This window comes from Hylobates moloch, unplaced genomic scaffold (assembly GCF_009828535.3).
Source record: "Hylobates moloch isolate HMO894 unplaced genomic scaffold, HMol_V3 SCAFFOLD_1, whole genome shotgun sequence".
NCBI lineage: Eukaryota > Metazoa > Chordata > Mammalia > Primates > Hylobatidae > Hylobates > Hylobates moloch.
In genome coordinates this window covers 138,649,937-138,672,222 of record NW_026652276.1, presented here as the reverse complement: position 1 = coordinate 138,672,222, position 22,286 = coordinate 138,649,937, and the positions used below count along the sequence as shown (strand labels likewise).

Below are 22,286 nucleotides of genomic sequence, written 5' to 3'. Positions count from 1 at the left end.
TATTTTTTGTCTGGGATACACTTCTCCCCAAGAAATAATTTCAAGATTGATAAATTTGGCTGTATTAAAATTTAAAACTTATTTGTATTATGACCCAGCAGAAAAGTAAAAAACTAGACTTTATACTAGGATTGTTTTTCAACACACATAATAAAAGAGGTTTGGTATTGGAAATAATGTTCTCCCTCTATGACTTTCTGTAATGCAGTGAACTCATTGCATTTGGTAAATGAGAGAGTGAAGACAATATAATAACAGGATCTACATTAGATTTTCCAGCACATTAATGTTCTGCTTCATCAGATAACAGCAGATGAAAGCATATATGCTAACAATGAGCTGTGTAAGAATACAGTATACCCATCTCCCCATGTTCTTACTCTTTGTTTAATTAGACCACGGGCTTTGTTGTGGAGTCCTTATTTCACAGTTCTCACAATTTGTGCATTAGCTTTTTTCTTCATAACTCAGCAGTCTCAATCCTACCTTAATCCTCTTTCTGTAAGGCTAACTTCACCATTTAAAAAAAAATATTTACAGTAGTGTTCTATTTATTAGGAATGAGCATGTCTTTGTTCTGGTGATAAAATTGTGTTATTTGAGTAGTCTACCTTTAACCTGACTTTCCCCCCAAGCCCTGTTACTTTTAGCTTACGGTTTTGTGGAAAGCAGTGTTTATCAAAAACCTGTATATTATAACTCAAATACCTGGATAATAGTTTCCTAGAAAACTATCAATTAATTCAGAAAAAAGGACCCTCAACTGGCCAATAAATAATATAAATAGGCATATTTGGTAGATAACCCTGTAATAGCTGTGTGGAGTGCATATTCTACAACTCAGTAATTCCACCTCTACATATATGCCCTAGAGAAACTCTGGATCTTTTGCTCTAAGACAGTGCTACTATTCAAAGTACAAGTCCAGAAGGCAATAAGGAGTTTCTGCCAGTTAAATCAACACTATGCTTCTTTCATTGAGAAAGCCTTGCCTTGATTTTTTTGAGTCATTTGAAACAGTGTGATTAGTGAGGAAATTAACTTGTATTTGGGTGCAAACTCCTTATCTCAAAGAATGTTCATAGCATCATTGAAAATATCCATCAGTAAAAGAATGTATATGTAAATTGTGTATATTTATATAATGGAATGTTGTGCACAATGAAAATGTAAAAACAGGCCAGGTGCACTGGCTCACACCTATAATCCCAACACTTTGGGAGGCTGAGGTGGGTGGATCACCTGAGTTCAAGACCAGCCTGACCAACATGGTGAAACCTTGTCTCTACTGAAAAAAAAAAAAAAAAAAAAATTAGCTGGGTGTGTGGCAGGTGGCACCTGTAATCCCAGCTACTCGGGAGGCTGAGGCAGGAGAATTGCTTGAACCTGGGAGGCGGCGGAGTTTGCAGTGATTTGAGATGTTTGCCACTGCACTTCAGCCTGGGCAACAGAGCAAGACACTGTCTCAAAAAACAAAAAGCAGGGGTGGAGCCAAGATGGCCGAATAGGAACAGCTCTGGTCTACAGCTCCCAGTGTGAGCGACGCAGAAGACGGCTGATTTCTGCATTTCCATCTGAGGTACCAGGTTCATCTCACTAGGGAGTGCCAGACAGTTGGCGCAAGACAGTGGGTGCAGCACACCATGCACGAGCTGAAGCAGGGCAAGGCATTGCCTCACTCGGGAAGCGCAAGGGGTCAGGGAGTTCCCTTTCCTAGTCAAAGAAAGGAGTGACAGACGGCACCTGGAAAATCGGGTCACTCCCACCCTAATACTGCGCTTTTCCGACGGGCTTAAAAAACGGCACACCAGGAGATTGTGTCCTGCATCTGGCTCGGAGGGTCCTACACCCATGGAGTCTCTCTGATTGCTAGCACAGCAGTCTGAGATTAAACTGCAAGGCAGCAGCAAGGCTGGGGGAGGGGTGCCCGACATTGCCCAGGCTTGATTAAGTAAACAAAGCAGCCAGGAAGCTCGAACTGGGTGGAGCCCACCACAGCTCCAGGAGGCCTGCCTGCCTCTGTAGGCTCCACCTCTGGGGGCAGGGCACAGGCAGACAAAAAGACAGCAGTAACCTCTGCAGACTTAAATGTCCCTGTCTGACAGCTTTGTAGAGACTAGTGGTTCTCCCAGCAGGCACCTGGAGATCTGAGAACCGGCAGACTACCTCCTCAAGTGGGTCCCTGACCCCCGAGCAGCCTAACTGGGAGGCACCCTCCAGTAGGGGCAGACTGACACCTCACACGGCCGAGTACTCTGAGACAAAACTTCCAGAGGAATGATCAGGCAGCAGCATTCGCGGTTCGCGAAAATCTGCTGTTCTGCAGCCACCACTGCTGACACCCAGGCAAACAGGGTCTGGAGTGGACCTCTAGCAAACTCCAACAGACCTGCAGCTGAGGGTCCTGTCTGTTAGAACGAAAACTAACAAACAGAAAGGACATCCACACCAAAAACCCATCTGTATATCACCATCATCAAAGACCAAAAGTAGATAAAACCACAAAGATGGGGAAAAAACAGAGCAGAAAAACTGGAAACTCTAAAAAGCAGAGCGCCTCTCCTCCTCTAAAGGAACGCAGTTCCTCACCAGCAATGGAACAAAGCTGGACGGAGAAAGACTTTGACGAGTTGAGAGAAGAAAGCTTCAGACGATCAAACTACTCCAAGCTACAGGAGGAAATTCAAGCCAAAGGCAAAGAAGTTAAAAACTTTGAAAAAGAATTAGACGAATGTATAACTAGAATAACCAATACAGAGAAGTGCTTAAAGGAGCTGATGGAGCTGAAAGCCAAGGCTTGATAACTACGTGAAGAATGCAGAAGCCTCAAGAGCCGATGCAATCAACTGGAAGAAAGGGTATCAGCGATGGAAGATGAAATGAATGAAATGAAGCGAGAAGAGAAGTCTAGAGAAAAAAATAAAAAGAAACGAAGAAAGCCTCCAAGAAATATGGGACTATGTGAAAAGACCAAACCTACGTCTGATTGGTGTACCTGAAAGTGACGGGCAGAATGGAAACAAGTTGGAAAACCTCTGCAGGATATTACCCAGGAGAACTTCCCCAATCTAGCAAGGCAGGCCAACATTTAGATTCGGAAAATACAGAGAATGCCACAAAGATACTCCTCGAGAAGAGCAACTCCAGGACACATAATTGTCAGATTCACCAAAGTTGAAATGAAGGAAAAAATGTTAAAGGCAGCCAGAGAGAAAGGTCGGGTTACGCACAAAGGGAAGCCCATCAGACTAACAGTGGATCTCTCGGCAGAAACTGTACAAGCCAGAAGAGAGTGGGGGCCAATATTCAACATTCTTAAAGAAAAGAATTTTCAACCCAGAATTTCATATCCAGCCAAACTAAGCTTCATAAGTGAAGGAGAAATAAAATACTTTACAGACAAGCAAATGCTGAGAGATTTTGTCACCACCAGGCCTGCCCTAAAAGAGCTCCTGAAGGAAGCACTAAACATGGAAAGGAACAACCGGTACCAGCCACTGCAAAAATATGCCAAATTGTAAAGACCATCGAGGCTAGGAAGAAACTGCATCAACTAATGAGCAAAATAACCACCTAACATCATAATGACAGAATCAAATTCACACATAACAATACTAACCTTAAATGTAAATGGGCTAAATGCTCCAATTAAAAGACACAGACTGGCAAATTGGATAAAGAGTCAAGACCCATCAGTGTGCTGTATTCAGGAAACCCATCTTATGTGCAGAGACACACATAGGCTCAAAATAACTGGATGGAGGAAGATCTACCAAGCAAATGGAAAACAAAAAAAGGTGGGGGTTGCAATCCTAGTCTCATAAAACAGACTTTAAACCAACAAAGATTAAAAGAGACAAGGCCATTGCATAATGGTAAAGGGATCAATTCAACAAGAAGAGCTAACTATCCTAAATATATATGCACCCAATACAGGAGCACCCAGATTCATAAAGCAAGTCCTGAGTGACCTACAAAGAGACTTAGACTCCCACATAATAATAATGGGAGACTTTAACACCCCACTGTCAGCATTAGACAGATCAACGAGACAGAAAGTTAACAAGGATACCCAGGAATTGAACTCAGCTCTGCACCAGCGGACCGAATAGACATCTACAGAACTCTCCACCCCAAATCAACACAATATACATTTTTCTCAGCACCACGCCACACCTATTCCAAAATTGACCACATAGTTGGAAGTAAAGCACTCCTCAGCAAATGTAAAAGAACAGAAATTATAACAAACTGTCTCTCAGACCACAGTGCAATCAAACTAGAACTCAGGATTAAGAAACTCACTCAAAACCTTTCAACTACATGGAAACTGAACAGCCTGCTCCTGAATGACTACTGGGTACATAACGAAATGAAGGCAGAAATAAAGATGTTCTTTGAAACCAATGAGAACAAAGACACAACATACCAGAATCTCTGGGACACATTCAAAGCAGTGTGTAGAGGGAAATTGATAGCACTAAATGCCCACAAGAGAAAGCAGGAAAGATCCAAAATTGACACCCTAACATCACAATTAAAAGAACTAGAGAAGCAAGAGCAAACACATTCAAAAGCTAGCAGAAGGCAAGAAATAACTAAGATGAGAGCAGAACTGAAGGAAATAGAGACACAAAAAACCCTTCAGAAAATTAATGAATCCAGGAGCTGGTTTTTTGAAAAGATCAACAAAATTGATAGACCGCTAGCAATACTAATAAAGAAGAAAAGAGAGAAGAATCAAATAGATGTAATAAAAAATGATAAAGGGGATATCACCACCTATCCCACAGAAATACAAACTACCATCAGAGAATACTACAAACACCTCTACGCAAATAAACTAGAAAATCTAGAAGAAATAGATAAATTCCTCGACACATACACCGTCCCAAGACTAAACCAGGAAGAAGTTGAATCTCTGAATAGACCAGTAACAGACTCTGAAATTGTGGCAGTAATCAATAGCTTACCAACCAAAAAGAGTCCAGGACCTGATGGATTCACAGCCGAATTCTACCAGAGGTACAAGGAGGAACTGGTACCATTCCTTCTGAAACTATTCCAATCGATAGAAAAAGAGGGAATCCTCCCTAACTCATTTTATGAGGCCAGCATCATCCTGATACCAAAGCCGGGCAGAGACACAACCAAAAAAGAGAATTTTAGACCAATATCCTTGATGAACATTGATGCAAAAATCCTCAATAGAATACTGGCAAACTGAATCCAGCAGCACATCAAAAAGCTTATCCACCATGATCAAGTGGGCTTCATCCCTGGGATGCAAGGCTGGTTCAACATACGAAAATCAATAAATGTAATCCAGCATATAAACAGAACCAAAGACAAAAACCACATGATTATCTCAATAGATGCAGAAAAGGCCTTTGACAAAATTCAACAACCCTTCATGCTAAAAACTCTCAATAAATTAGGTATTGATGGGACGTATCTCAAAATAATAAGAGCTATCTATGACAAACCCACAGCCAATATCATACTGAATGGGCAAAAACTGGAAGCATTCCCTTTGAAAACTGGCACAAGACAGGGATGCCCTCTCTCACCAATCCTATTCAACATAGTGTTGGAAGTTCTGGCCAGGGCAGTTAGGCAGGAGAAGGAAATAAAGGGTATTCAATTAGGAAAAGAGGAAGTCAAATTGTCCCTGTTTGCAGATGACATGATTGTATATCTAGAAAACCCCATTGTCTCAGCCCAAAATCTCCTTAAGCTGATAAGCAACTTCAGCAAAGTCTCAGGATACAAAATCACTGTGCAAAAATCACAAGCATTCTTATACACCAATAACAGACAAGCAGAGAGCCAAATCATGGTGAACTCCCATTCACAATTGCTTCAAAGAGAATAAAATACCTAGGAATCCAACTTACAAGGGATGTGAAGAACCTCTTCAAGGAGAACTACAAACCACTGCTCAATGAAATAAAAGAGGATACAAACAAATGGAAGAACATTCCATGCTCATGGGTAGGAGGAATCAGTATCGTGAAAATGGCCATACTGCCCAAGGTAATTTATAGATTCAATGCCATCCCCATCAAGCTACCAATGACTTTCTTCACAGAATTGGAAAAAACTACTTTAAAGTTCATAGGGAACCAAAAAAGAGCCTGCATCGCCAAGTGAATCCTAAGCCAAAAGAACAAAGCTGGAGGCATCACGCTACCTGACTTCAAAGTATACCACAAGGCTACAGTAACCAAAACAGCATGGTACTGGTACCACAACAGAGATATAGACCAATGGAACAGAACAGAGCCCTCAGAAATAATACCACACATCTACAACTATCTGATCTTTGACAAACCTGACAAAAACAAGAAACGGGGAAAGAATTCCCTATTTAATAAATGGTGCTGGGAAAACTGGCTAGCCATATGTAGAAAGCTGAAACTGGACCCCTTCCTTACACCTTATACAAAAATTAATTCAAGATGGATTAAAGACTTACATGTTAGACCTAAAACCATAAAAACCCTAGAAGAAAACCTAGGCATTACCATTCAGGACATAGGCATGGGCAGGGACTTCATGACTAAAACACCAAAAGCAATGGCAACAAAAGCCAAAATTGACAAATGGGATCTAATTAAACTAAAGAGGTTCTGCACAGCAAAAGAAACTACCCTCAGAGTGAACAGGCAACCTACAAAATGGGAGAAAATTTTCCCAACCTACTCATCCGACAAAGGGCTAATATCCGGAATCTATAATGAACTCAAACAAATTTACAAGAAAAAAATAACCCCATCAAAAAGTGGGCAAAGGACATGAACAGACACTTCTCAAAAGAAGACATTTATGCAGCCAAAAAACACATGCAAAAATGCTCATCATCGCTGGCCATCAGAGAAATGCAAATCAAAACCACAATGAGATACCATCTCACACCAGTTAGAATGGCCATCATTAAAAAGTCAGGAAACAACAGGTGCTGGAGAGAATGTGGAGAAATAGGAACAGTTTTACACTGTTGATGGGACTGTAAACTAGTTCAACCATTGTGGAAGTCAGTGTGGCGATTCCTCAGGGATCTCGAACTAGAAATACCATTTGACCCAGCCATCCCATTACTGGGTATATACCCAAAGGGTTATAAATCATGCTGCTATAAAGACACATGCACACGTATGTTTATTGCAGCACTATTCACAATAGCAAAGACTTGGAACCAACCCAGATGTCCAACAACGATAGAGTGGATTAAGAAAATGTGTCACATATACACCATGGAATACTATGCAGCCATAAAAAATGATGAGTTCATGTCCTTTGTAGGGACATGGATGAAACTGGAAATCATCATTCTCAGTAAACTGTCGCAAGGACAAAAAACCAAACACCACATGTTCTCACTCATAGGTGGAAATTGAACAGTGAGAACACATGGACACAGCAAGGGGAACATCACACTCTGGGGACAGTTGTGGGGTGGGGGGAGGGGGGAGGGATAGCATTAGGAGATATACCTAATGCTAAATGATGAGTTAATGGGTGCAGCACACCAACATGGCACATGGACACATATATAACAAACCTGCACATTGTGCACATGTACCCTAAAACTTAAAGTACAGTAAAAAAAAAAGCGAAAATATAAAAACAAGAGACTTAGAATTGCAAATCTCAAATTGAGCAAAAAAAGCAAGTTACAAAAAGCATAATGCTGTTTTATGGTAGCATTTATTTAAAATTTTAAACATGGAAACAGTACTATATGTTGTTTTAGAATATACACATATATAGTTATATAGAGTAAGAAGATGCCTAGAAATGAAAAATACCAAATTGAGGATAGTGCTTTCCTGCCGGGTCTGAGAGAAGGGAATGTAATCATGTAAATAACAAATGAATATAGCTTAGAATGGAACATACGTAGATTGATAGACGTTTATGTGAAGAGGACCTGGAGTTTTAAATGATTACTTTCTCATGATGAGCCAGAATTAACTGCTTGTAAAATAAGGAGTACTCATGTTAGCTCGCAAATAGATACTATTCAGATACATTATGAATTAACACATCTGGAGTATTTTATTTGATTCTCAGAATTTTGTTTTAAGAGGTTTTCTGGTAGACAGTGGAACTTCCAAGGCCAAGTGGTAGAGAGCAGACTGAAAACAACGTCTTAAGCCAAACTGGCTATATATATTTAGAGAACAAAAGTCTTAATCGCAACTGAAATTCAGATATTTGAAAGAACCTGTTGATGTGGTACTCTACCTTTTTTCTTTTTAATTTCATCTACCACTTTTACCTACCAAACCAACCTATCTGGACGTGAGGATGATAAATGTTAGTTTTGCCCTTCAGTATATTAACCAAGTCTTGTAGCTTTGCGGCATATACAAATTTGAAATACGTCACCAATGAAAATGTTGAACAGGTTGAATCCTGCTTGGGTAACTTGCTAGCTGTTAGGCAAGTAATAGCTAGTTACCAGACCTTGATTTTGTCACCTATCATGGTACTGTGAAATAGAACTTTCTACCATAATGGAAATGTTCTATATCTGTGCTGTCCCCTAGAGTAGTCGTGAACCATGTTGCTGTTGAGTGCTTGAAATGTGGCTAGTGTGACTGAGGAACTGGATATTTTTATTTTATTTAAATAAATGTTAAATAATCAGTATGTGGCTCTTGTCTACTCTGTTGGACAGTGCAGATCAACAATGACAATGATCATATGCACCCTAGTATTTAGCTTCTAATAAAATAAGATCATAAAATACTTCATAAATACAGACGATTTATGGTATATTTATTTGTGTATGTATATGTATTACATGGTGGGATAGAATTTAAATATTCAATAATCACATATAAATATGGCTTTAAAATGATGAAATATTGGCAAGGATTAAAATTTAAAAGCTATTTTTTATTACATTTATAGGTGACATGAACAGGTTGATAATGTGCATAAATGAATAACTGTTTTGAAAAGAGATATTATCCAAATTTTTCATTCAGTTTTGAATATTGGTAAAGTGGTAGTTCTTCAGATTATCTTTTGGAAGTAGTTCTGTTAGAACTTTAAAGTACTTTATAGCATAATTTTGCAAAGGTTTTTTTCTTAATCACTTAGAATCAAAATATAATAAGCATTCTTATCTGTTGCTTATGTATGCCAAATATAATTTAAAATGCTGATTTTTTTCTGTAAAATATAAAATCAAGAAGTAAGTATTTTTACTGTGGCTGTCCTTGTATAAATAATTAGTATAAGTATCTCAATTTTTCTGGTTTTGTTCTTTTCTAGCTGCATAGATGAATGGTTTGAAGTAAATAGATCTTGCCCTGAGCACCCTTCAGATTAAGCGTCAGCTTCCTGTTTTATAGGTAATTTTTTTGTAATTACTTTTTAAAGCATTAGCCCAAATTATACATTCTAAACCATAATTTTTATTCATTTACTCATTGAGGTGCATGAGTGTGTATGTGTATGTTTCAGACACTTAGGATACTGCATAGAAAACTTACATTAAAAATATTGTATAATTCTAATTGTTGGCTGGGTACGCTGGCTCAGCCTGTAATCCCAGCACTTTGGGAGGCCTCAGGCAGGTGGATCACTTGAGGACAAAAGTTCAAGACCAGCCTGGCCAACATGGTGAAACTGTCTCTACTAAAAATACAAAAATTAGCCGGGCACGGTGGTGCACACCTGTAATCCGAGCTACCCGGGAGGCTGAGGTACAAGAATCACTTGAGGCTGGGTGTGGTGGCTCACACCTGTAATCCCAGCACTTTGGGAGGCCCAGGCGGGCGGATCACAATGTCAGGAGATTGAGACCATCCTGGCTAACATGGTGAAACCCCGTCTCTACTAAAAATACAAAAAAAATTAGCTAGGCCTGGTGGCGGGCACCTGTAGTCCCAGCTACTTGGGAGGCTGAGGCAGGAGAATGGCATGAATCCAGGAGGCAGAGCTGGCAGTGAGCTGAGATCGTGCCACTGCACTCTAGCCTGGGCAACAGAGCAAGACTGTCTCAAAAAAAAAAAAAAAAAAAAAAAAAAATCACTTGAACCCAGGAAGTGGAGGTTGCAGTGAGCCGAGATCATGCCACTGCACTCCAGCCTGGGTGACAGAGCGAGACTCTCTCAAAAACAACCAAACCAAAAAAATAATAATTCTAATCATTTAGTAGTATTATGTGCCAGGTGTTGTTGTAAGCATTTTACATCTATTAGTAACTCGTCTAATTGTTACAATAACCCTTTTGAGCTCAGTACCATTACTACTCCTATTACGCAGATGAAGGAATTAAGTATAGAGAGGTTAAGAAACTTGACTTTTCAAGGTCAGATAACTAGTTTGTTGGTGGGGTGAAATTTGGACCCAGGCATTCTGGTTCCAAAGACTGTTCTTAGCAATTTTGCTCTTTTTAGGTAGGAACATTTTCTTCAAAAAGTCACATCATAAATTTATTCATTCAATTTAATCATTCACTTTTATATCTTTAGCATGTAATACAGTGCCTGTCTATATAGTAGGCAAAAAATAGTTGCATTTTACAACTGAAAAAAAAAACTAGTTTTGTTCACTGATTTAAGTTTTTCATGGTTCTGCGTTATCTGAAAATGTTTAGTGAATTGAATGCTGACCTCAATTGGGTATTTTCATAGGGCTTTTTTTCACATTTCACAAGTGCATTAAATTGACATCATTTAGCTTTGAAAAAATAAAGGTTAACTTAATTGCTGTCTTCAAATATACGAAAAGCTTTTATGAAAAGACTTGCAGAGATGATATAAAGCATTGGATTGTTATATCAAGGCAGAGCATTTTAGCTAATCCTAGAATTGTTTCAGGAGTTAGAGTCTCTTTGTTCAGGGACTCAAGACAGTAACAGCAGGCTTTTCTGGGAGGCTGAGACTGATGGCAGGGAACTAGACCAGTTGACATCCAGAGGTCTAGTCCTGTGTGGTCCCCCCATTTCCTTTTATTTCAATAACTTCTCTTAAATTCGAGAATTAAAGTGTTGAGGTAATAAACACACTCAAGGAATTCTGTTGCTGTGTTGGTGGAAGATGATTTAAGAGTAGCAGATTAGAATATTGACAGAGAAGATTTGAGATAATAGCAGCAATAGCACCTGAAATGAGAACTGTAGTTGAGTGTCATAAGACTATGCATGTGCGTGTGAAATGTGGAAGCTTTGGTAAACTGTTGAGTACTAAAAGACTGTCAAATTTTAACCTTTCCTGTGAACTTACTCAGATCATGCCTTGACACATTTAAAATAATGAATTGAGGCTGAGCACTGTGGCTCACACCTGTAATCCCAGGACTTTAGGCGCCCGAGGCCAGATGATTGCTTGAGATAAGGAGTTGGAGGCTGCAGTGAGCTATGAACACACCAGTGCACTCCTTCCTGGGTGACGTAGCAAGTCTCTGTCTAAATAAATAAATAAATGTGAATGGAAGTAAGAATGCTAGGTAAGAGAAGTATAGTGGTGGAGTGGTATTTTGAATATATGTGCACATATGTTTTTATTTCACCATAGAAAAGGTTTGGAATGCCTTCATTTTCACCTTATGTTTGAGACAAAATGAAACTGTGGCTAAAATTATAGAAGCATTTTAAGGGAAGTACTGAAAACTGATGCTAACAAAATGAAATTTTTGTCTTAGTATTTTACATGCCAAAGTAATACATCTAAATCCTTCATCTATAGATAAAATTTGTCTTTTTAGTCTTTCTTAGTGCATTTTGGGCTGCTATAAGAAAATACATTAGATGAGTAATTTATACATGACAGAAATTCAGTGCTCACAGTTCTGGAAGCTGGGAAGTCTAAGATCAAGGTGCCAGCCAGTAGATTTGGTGTCTGATGAGGGCTCATTCCTCATTTATGGCACCTTCTGTGTGTCCTCACGTGGTGGGACAACAGATTCCCTCAATCTTCTATAAGGATACTAACTGCATTCATGTGGTCAGAGCCCTCATCACCTAATCGTGTTCCAAAGGCCCCACCTCTTAATACTATAGCACTGCAGATTAGATTTCAACATAGGAATTTTGGGAGTACACAAACATTTAGACCATAGAGCTGATAAGCTTTTTTTTTTTTTTTTTTTTTTTTTTTTTTTTGGTGAGGTGGAATTATATTGTATAAATTTTTTTTCTTTCATCGGCTAAAGTTTTCCTTTAGTGTCACAGTGAGCTTATGGGATATGTGGAGCATACATCTCATCTCATAGCTCAAATGCATATGTCTGTTGGTCTTCAACAACATTTCCATTTTCTTATGTTACATGTGAGTGTTATATTTGCTTATTTGTTTGTTTTCGAATATAGAACCTGAATTTGAAGCTAGCCTACTACATGGGCAGGGTGAACTCTGTTAATCAGGTGTCTACAGAAATCTAAACCAATGGAGTCTGCTTCTGTGGGTCTTGAAGAGTCATTTTTATAAGTTTATAGACATGGAATATCTTCACTCTTGTACATTTTTGCTTCTGTTCTTATTTATCAAGTGATAAATTTTTGTATACTTTTTAATAGTCCTAGATTAAAGGTATATGGGTTTGAGGGGGATTCAGTGTTGTTGAAACATTTTGTAAGGCACTATGTAGCCATAAAGCTCAACGTTTCTGATACCCTTCAGCCTAAGAATGTAATAGTCAACCCAAAATAGAGAGACATGAGTATTTGTGGTCTTGATTAGTTAGAAAATTGCTGTACTTATTTTGGGGTATTTAGTTATTTGGGAGAAATATTTTAAATCTCCGTGTGTGTGCATTCTTTACTTGGGTGTAGTCCTTATTGTGAGAGGGGAATGACTTTGTTATGTATTTTTTGTGACTAAACTTTAATTGATCCTTCTGTTTCTTAATCTGTTCTTCTCCAGATCACTGATTTTATGAGTTTTCAGAGTAGTAAGTAAGGGTATGAAAACTTACAGTAACTAAAGCAATGTTCATGGGGAAATCTGTTTTTACACAGGTTTTCTTGTCTTGACAAGATGCTTGAAAAACCAAGAGGATATGAAGATCTGTCTCTGGAGAAACAAAAACGCAGGCATACTCAGCCAGAAATCTGAGTTTTGTGAGACTTGGTAATACAGAGATGGACAATCGTACTGGGGTAAAAAACCCTGCCGAAGAGAGGACAGTGACCACAGAACTCAGTGTACCAAACGTGCATACAAAGGACACACAGGGATTTTGAAAATGCTGCATATCCCTTAATAGTCATCTACATAGGTAATACTGATAAACATTTTGTATTCAGACGCCAAAGTTAACTGATTTAAAAGTTGATTTACTTTTTATTAAGTTCTCCAGAGCTGCACAACTAGTTATGTTTTGATTTGTTTTATTTTTTAATTTGGGGTCTCTTTGTTTTCCCCAACATAATGTTTCTGCATTCATCTGTTCTTAAATTGAAAAACATATAATTTACTTCTTATAAATTAAAGTCTTAAATGTGAAACCAAGAAATGTAATCAAGCAGTAAAAACATTATCTGAATGTAGACCATGATCTCAAGTTCTTCCATTTTTTCCCCCACAAGTGGAAAATAGACTTCTACATAGGAAAGCTAAAATGTTAATATTTTTAAATTAAAGGTTTAATATCAGAATGCAGTCCAAAGAGCAAATCACATTACATAATTACATTTTAATTAAATATAGAATATTCTACTGAATTGCAATTTATTAAATATTCTTATCCTCTTAAAACTGCTCAACAGTTAATCAGCAGTGAATCATCTTGCAGCTATGCAACTTAAAAAAATACAGATTACCAATTTCAAGTGCTGCCAGCTAAAATAACTGTTTTAACGGGTATCTTTTGTTTGTTCTCTTCACTTAATTATTTTATTGTGCTTTGCATCTCCAGGCAGTTCTCTCACATTTGGGTAAAATGTTTAGCAGGCTGTAAACTTAAGAAAAGGGTAAAATAAAATTTTCTGGAGTAGATGTTGGAATTTGAGGGAGATTTTATATACCTTCAAAAACTGTAATTTAATTGGGATGCCAGGTTTATAGCAATTTGCATCTTTAATTTTCCAGATAATCTGGAGGTTAGCATTTGATAAATGATTTTTTAAAGTAGATACGAAGATTTTGTTAATTTATAATTTATTCATGTTTTATTACTGTAATTGAAAATGTTATAGACACTTTTAAATTCAGTTTGTGTAGAAAGAAATGTGTTAAACAAAATTATGTTAATAAATATTCCCACATAATACATCTGAATGGTTAAAAATACTGGAAGAATTGTCAGGGCTATAATAGTGAATGTCTTTTTTTTAAATATCAAAAATATAGATAAGTAGGTTTTGTGTTTTCAACATAGGGAAAATGTTATCAGTGAATAGGTGGTGTACTTTACTTGGTATAACTGAAAGTTGCACAGTAAGTACTGTTTCCTTATTTTAATCTTTCTTTACTCATAATGTATTTAAGAATTTGCTGTTTTATTTAACGCTGCTACTCTTAATCTTCTCTAACTTTTTTCCCCTACTTTCTTGCTTCTGTTTCACGTTTTTTAAAAGGGCAAGTACAGGAGCAACTGCTGCTACCCAGAAAAATGTGTGTATTATAAATAATTAAAGAGTTTTTAATTGCTTTCTGTATGATTCCAGATCAGATAACATTTTCCCTGAAGTTATGCTGTGAAATGCCTTTTGTTATGCTGCAATTGCTAAAGGAATCCAAAACCTCCATTGTGACAGCTGAAGGCACAGTTTAATAGGTGCTTTTTAACTAGTTATGGAAAATATTCGTCCCTTAAGGAAACGATTCTTTTTCTGGTTTTTTTTTTCTCTCTTACCATGAAGTCTTAATTTGAATTCATTTTTTTTCACATTTTTGATTTTGTAAGCTTTCATATCCTCCTGCCCAATCCCCTCAAGTAAAACCTCTTAGAATGTGAATAATTGATTCATTTTCTATTTCTAGTATACTCTTGTGATGAGAATTATTTTGTTGTCTTCCATTCTTAAAGGAAGAGATTTATTACAGCTGTGGGGATTAACTATATTCTCCTGGAAGTTGATTTTCTGATAGGTTAATGCAAAAGTCATTGCAAAACCTGCCATTACTTTTGCACCAATTTAATAGTTCACTTGTTTAGTTTTTAACCTATATTGGCTTAAATTCACTTTTTAGCCCCTCTTTGTCATAAGGTTCTGTGCTGCATTTGCTACAATAGAAGCTCCTATGGTTTTAAAGAAAGTTCAGTGTTTGTCAGTGTCAAGTGCTACTTGATTATTATATTTGTCTGGAACAGTATTCACTTAAATCTGTTTATAGCAATCCCTTTTTTGACAAAATTTACAAAATTGGCATTTTTACTTTAAATTCAGTCTCTATCAGTGACTTCCTAAAAAGAGCAACTTAGAAATTGGGGGAAAAAATGTTTTTAAAGCCCAAATACTCCAGTTTTTATTCAAAGTCAAAGTCGTTATTCTGGAAAATACAAGTAATATTCTGTATAATATCACTTAAAATATTTGTAAATCTATTATGCAAACACTGAATAGTATAAATAAGATATAAAGTCACAATAGATATTTAAATACTGAGCTGAAACTACTGACAACTAATTATTATGGGGGATACAATAAAGATTGAAAGCCTAGGTTATCAAGTTGTAGCTTTCTAGAATCTTTGTAAATACTCATGTTCAAATAAGATCACACGTGCATATATAGAAAGCAATATGTTCTGAAATTTTGCTTTAGTGCCACTGTTTGTCCATAATGGATTTATTGCCAATTTTGAATCCTCATCTTACTTTGATCTGGCTTTTTCCCCCCCCCTTGCCAGAATGTTTAGGAGAAAGTAAAATTATTCTGTTTTACTTTGGCTTTTTGCCAGAGATACAGACTAAGAATAGTCTGAATATGTGTTTTTCAGATCTGGTTACAAGACGGATTATAGATTGTGTTTTAGAGCAATGTTGTGATTGAAATATAAATAATGGTATAACTTTTTTGTGTTAGCAAAAACAACATTAAAAAGGTTATGTTACATAATATGTAGGTTTTGGTTTCTTAGTGCAAGTCTTATATTTCTTTTAAATGTTATATAGTTATTTCCGTTTTCACTCACTAGCTACTTTACTAAAATGTAGCCCCAAAATAACGGGCCAGCCTCAGCATATCTGCCATATGTATTTCAAAGATTACAGTCTGAATGAATTAATGAAAATGGCAGGTTCCTCTTCAAAGTTTATTTGACTCACAGCCATATTGCTAAGTTTGGGTATAATGAAGTTAAGAACAATCACTTAAATTAATATCTTATAGCAAGATATACTGATATTGTTTTAAATGAAAAAGACTGTAAATTCAATGTAAATATTACCTAACTTTATGTACCAACTTAGGAGAGTGGAAGAGGGGAATTTTTCAAAAAATAAGCTATATTTGAACAAAGCATGAAACTCTTGTTGTTTTAAAATTTAAGAATAATTGAATTTACCATCTAATTGGCATCCGTACTGTGCACTGATAGTAATATCCAAATCATCTTATTCTTTCATAGAGGAAGCTCTCATATAAATCAAATTGCTGAGAACTATATAAAACTACATAGAGGTAAATGGTGCTTATTAAATATGAGTATAGTTTGTTACTTGCTGGAAGTCTTCTAATTCATTTGGACCATTTTCTTACCCTGAGGTGAACTCAGTATCTATTGGCAATGAGTGGTTAAATGTGAAGTGCCCTTGTTCAGTGTCCCTTGTTCTTGTACAGGTATTTTCTTAGTTAAAAAAAAAAAAAATTCTAGCATGTCAACATTTGTCTTTGGCCTATTGCCTTTTTTCTGAAGTGTGTAACTTCTGATTTTTTCTTTGCTATGTTGTGAATAACAGTAGTTAAATTCTCTGTTTTACTGTCTACTTTTCTTTTCTTCCCAGATCATTTCGTTCTAAAACTAAATTGTTTGGTTTTCTTTAGAGGAAATTGCTACGTGGTATACTCGTACTAGTGATTCATATTCAGGAATAGCTGGTAAACCTTTCTAGGTAGTAACTTATCCAAACAATACTTTGAGTGTCATATTTTGTGAATGCCTTGCTTAAACTAGGAAACTGAATATTCTTTTTAAATCATATAATTCCTGTATTAAATGTGAAACACACAGTCTCCAAAGTCACCTGATTCTCTGTGGAAAATGAAAGGCATTGAAGGAAACCAGATATGTTAATACTTAGTTTTAGTTGAAAGTGCAACATTACTGTACTTAGAGGAGGGGGTTGGTTTATTTTTAGATATTTAAGCTATCATTAATTTTAGACCAGTGGCTAATAATAAGAGAGATTTTTGGTTGCTTATTTATGGAGAGACAAAGAATAGCGTGGCATAAACAAACATCCCAGAAATAAATGAAAAATTTTAAGTGATAAAATTGTGTTTTCTATGAGCCAGTGTTGTACATGAACCAACATTGTGTTTCTTAGCTCTGACCTGTACAGTGAGGTACCTGTCAGGACCCCTAGTCCTGGCACTGGAAATGACAAAGTTCTCCTATTACTAAATTCTCATGCCTTTTCTGACTTATTAGGTTGAAATTGGTAGGTACTAATGATTTATGTTTGATAAACTTAAAGTTCTGCTTATATCCTGTTACTGGTAATTCTGGTACCAAAATCTCAAAAGGTTTGATTATTAGTAGCATTTTGAGTACCTATGTGCATATAATACAGTTAGCAGACCCTTATAGAGGCAAAAGAGATTTTGGAATTTGGTGATCCTGTTCTTTATTACACTAGCCTATTACATTTTCTTTCTTTATAATAACCGTTTATGTGAGTTTCATTGAAAATCGTGGCTCTATTGCTTTATTCATGGTTTCCACAACTCTTTCTGTAACACCTTAATTTTCTCTCTTAGGTATTTTCCTGTTAAATAAGATATCAAAAGCATCAATTACAAGACAGAGAAAACGTATTAGGAAAAACTTGTATTAGTATATTCTAAGCTGAAATGGAAAAACTCATTATTCATATTTTAATAAATAAAACTCCCAAATGATCTTGCTAAATTATCCCATTATTTAGAAGTAGAAAATAAGAGAAGAGTGCTTTCAGGGAAATTTGTCATATTCTCCCTTCTATCTAGAAGTTGACAATGAATTGCAATAAAACTAAGAAATAACTGAATGCTGAAAAATACCATGAATTAATGTTATGGCTTCTTTATTTTTGTATATCCATTCCCACAAAATTGAATTTAAGATTATTAATGAAAATTCTATAATAAGTAATAATGCTTGTATTAGTAATGGGCAAAGAAGTCTCTCTTTGTTACATTAACCATTAGTAAAAGATGTACTTTGACATTTCTGATGTAAAACCTATATGTAAATGTTGTAATTGAAATATGATTGGACAGCTGTTAAGTTTTGGGGAGGGAAGTAGATGCCAGCGTTCTCTGCTGAAAAGACAAGATGGCGCTTGACGGACCACAGCAGATGGAGTTGGAGGAGGAAAAGGCAGGCAGTGGACTCTGCCAGTATTATCTGTCCAAGATTGAAGAACTCCAGGGTCAACTGCAATATAAATTGGATGGGGGAAAGCCACAAGGAACAGTTCTGAACTCCAGGTGCATTTGCAGCTGATTTTGAATGATAAGACCCAAAACCTCTGGAGGTGGCAGGTGCACAGGAATGAATTAAATGCTAAAGTGTGCCTATTACAGGAGGAGCTACAGCTGCTTGCAGGAATAGGACTCCTGTGTCAGGGAAGTAGTCCAGGCCATGGATAAGAAGAAAATGTTGGTCAAGGTGCATCCCAAGGACAAGTTTGTCGTAGATGTGGACAAAAATATCAGCATCAGTGATGAGACACCCAGTTCCTTGGTGGTTCTAAGAAATGACAGCTACACTTTATACAAGATCCTACCCAACAAGGTGGGCTCATTGGTGTCACTGATGATGGTGAAGGAAGTACCAGATTCGACTTATGAAATGATTGGTAGACTGGATAGGCAGATCAAGGAGATCAAAGAAGTGATCGACCTGCCTGCTAAGCATCCCGAGCTCTTCAAGGCACTGAGCATTGCACAGCCCAAGGGAATGCTGCTTGGAAGACACTGTTGGCCTGGGCTCTGGCTCATCATAGGGACTGTACCTTTATTCATGTCTCTGGCTCTGAATTGGTACAGAAATTCATTGGGGAATTTCTGTGATGGCAGAGAAAATGCTCATCTGTCATCTTCATGGATGAAATCAACTCTTTCGGCTCCTCAGAGCTGGAGGGAGATGCTGGAGGGAACAGTGAAGTGCAGCAGACAATGCTTCGAGGATGGCTTTGAGGCCATCAAGAGTATCACGGTTTATCCTGGCTACTAATACGATTGATATCCTGGACTCGGCACTGCTTTGCCCAGGGCACATTGACAGAAAAATTGAATTCCCACCCCGCAATGAGTAGGCCTGGCTGGACACTTTGAAGATTCATTCTCAGAAATGAACCTGACCCAGGGGATCAACCTGAGAAAAATTGCTGAGCTTATGCCAGGAGCATCGGGCTGAAGTGAAGGGCATGTGCACAGAAACCGGCATGTATGCCCTGAACAGTGAGTCCATGTCACTCAGAAGGACTTTGAGGTAGTCCAAAGTCCTATCTCATGCCAAAGGACATGCCAAAGGACAGCGAGGAAAAACATGTCCATCAAGAAACTATGGAATTGAGTGGACATCCTTTGTCTGTATCCCTACAATAAAACTCAATGGGACAAGGCCAATGCCGAAGCTAAATTTTAAAAGTTTTGGGGCGGGATGATCTGCTAGCGTATAATCAATAACTTTTAAAATTTAGCTTGTATTTAGTAACGCTTCATTATGTTTTGAAAAAAAAAGTAAAAAATCTTTTGAAGCACAATTTTCATGATGTTAAAGGTATTGAGTTTCCTAGTGTAAGAACATGAGTTCTGGAAACAGTCTTAGGGACACTGGGCAAGATAGAGGCCTCCCCCTCTCCCCCGCCACCAACTTTGTTTGTAAAAAGCGATAATACTGCCTACATCAGGGTTGATGTGAGGATTAATTAGAAAAGTACATGTATGTAAGCACCAGACACACAGTAAACACTTAATAATGTTAGTGGCTAGTGTAAACAAACATATTTGTGCCCATTTATGAATAATTTTAGTATTCTCTCCAGTCATGAGGTGTAGTAGTAATATCTAAGACCTTAACTGAAGTGTTTAAAGAATCCTAGGTATAACAGAGAACATTATGGGTGCTGATTTCCACTCACTAAAACCCAGTGACTTTACTATATCAGCACCTATAAAGCACTACTTGATTCTGCAGATTGTATGGACCAAGAATGTAGATATAAGACAGCTGATCTCTAGGAACTGAATTTTTAGTGAGTAAAGCAAGCAAGCATGTAATAGAGAACAATAAAAGCTCTGATAGACATATGTATAAGGTGTTGTAGAGGTACAAAGGAAAGTTATTCAGACTAGGCAAGAGAGTGATTAAACTTAAGTATTTAAGAACAAATAGAACATAGCTCTAGGGGATGTGGAACATGCAAAGTGGAAAGTTTGGGAAGAGTATTCCCAAGGCAAAAAGCTTAGCACATACAAACATAGGAGGAAAGCAAGACACTCTTACAGAGTTGCTATGCTTTGGGAGGCGGAGGCGGACGGATCATGAGATCAAGAGATTGAGACCAAACTGGCCAACACAGTGAAACCCTGTCTCTACTAAAAATACAAAAATTAGCTGGGTGTGGTGTGCGCCTGTAGTCCCAGCTACTCGGGAGGCCGAGGCAGGAGAATTGCTTGAACCCAGGAGGTAGAGGTTGCAGTGAACTGAGATTGTGCCACTGTACTCCAACCTGGCAACAGAGCGAGACTCTTGCCTCAAAAAAAAAAAAAAAAAAAAAAAAAAAAAAAAAAAAAAAAAAAAGGTTGTTGGCCAGGCACAGTGGCTCACACCTGTAATCCTAGCACTTTGGGAGGCCGAGGCAGGGTGGATCACCACCTGAGGCCAGGAGTTTGAGACCAGCCTGGCCAACATGATGAAACCCCATCTCTACTAAAAATAGAAAAATTAGCTGGGCGCGGTAGTGTGCACCTGTAGCCCCAGCTACTTGGAAGGCTGAGGCATGAGCCCAGGAGGCGGAGGTTGCAGTGAGCTGAGATTGTGCCACTGCACTCTAGCCTGGGCAATAGAATGAGACTCTGTCTCCAAAAAAAAAAAAAAAAAAAGTTGCTATGTCTGAAGAGGTAAACAGGTGATAAATCATGAAGAGATTTGTGTCTTAAACTATAATTGGAGGATTTCAAACAGGAAAAAGATAATCACATTTATACTTAAGGTTAGAGGGGTATGAGACTGGAGGCAGAGAGACCTGTTAGAAAATTTATACTAATTCAGGCAAGATGATGAGGGGCAGAACTAAAGCAATGAAAATAGGGAAAGCAAGTACAGAAGAACAAAACTTAAAGATTTAGAGAGCATCTGGGACAAGTTCTAGTTGTCCATTCTATTGCCAGTGCTGCAGAGTCCAGAGGCAGCACAGTGCATCACTTGGTGAGGGAGTTCACAAGAGAGAACCAAACTAGCTTTTGTAACAGACCCATTTGTGGTAACTAACCCAGTCCCTTGATAATAACCATTAATCCATGCATAGATTAATCCATTTATGGGGACATAGCCCTCATGACCCAATCACCACTTAAAGGCCCTACCTCTTAATACTGATACATTGGGGATCAAGTTTTAGCACAAGTTTCACTGGGGGCAAACATTCAAATCATAGCAGTATCTATCAGGGTGCAGGAGGTGTCTCTACCCAAATGTCAGTAAGTATGTGATAAGTGAGATAGTTGAGCTAGTTTAACGACGTCTAGGTTAGTTGGGTTGGACTTATCCTCGTGTGCCCTCCCTGCTTAGCTCTAGCTGCTTATTGGAATGCAGCCATGCTTTCCTGGGTTTACTTAGTGAGATGCTGAAATGCACTCTGAAGCATTCTTGAGGTTTTCCCTTTGGTTCATTTGTCCCATACTCTCTCCATTGTACCAGTCTTCTCCGATCTTCACAACACAAGTAAATCTGTTGGAAGCAAAGTCTTGTAGAAGTAGACATATGGGAAAGATAGAGCCTGCTCTCCTGATGCATGCTGTTGTTAAGATAGGTTGGGTTGGCCTAGGTAAGAGGAGGACCAGAAGAGATTTATGATTTCTTGGAAGGCTATGAGTTGCTGCTGGCCCCATCATAATCTTTTTTGTTTAGCAAAAGTCAGGAAACGAATACTGGTACACTTACATTTCT

At 37.7% G+C, this 22,286-nt stretch overlaps 1 protein-coding gene and 1 pseudogene across 1 annotated transcript in view; both read left to right on the top strand.

Annotated features, from left to right (window-relative positions):
• Positions 1-13,510, top strand: part of ZNRF2 (zinc and ring finger 2) — a 93,486-nt gene extending 79,976 nt beyond the window's left edge. Inside the window, exons 4-5 of the mRNA XM_032758411.2 lie at positions 9,289-9,368; positions 12,980-13,510. Of these exons, the coding sequence (XP_032614302.1) occupies positions 9,289-9,346 (58 nt within the window). The 3' untranslated portion in view covers positions 9,347-9,368; positions 12,980-13,510. The remainder of the gene's footprint in view (positions 1-9,288; positions 9,369-12,979) is intronic.
• Positions 13,511-17,366: 3,856 nt separating this feature from the next.
• LOC116812604 (26S proteasome regulatory subunit 8-like) lies at positions 17,367-19,730 on the top strand (annotated as a pseudogene).
• The last annotated feature ends 2,556 nt before the right edge of the window (positions 19,731-22,286 follow it).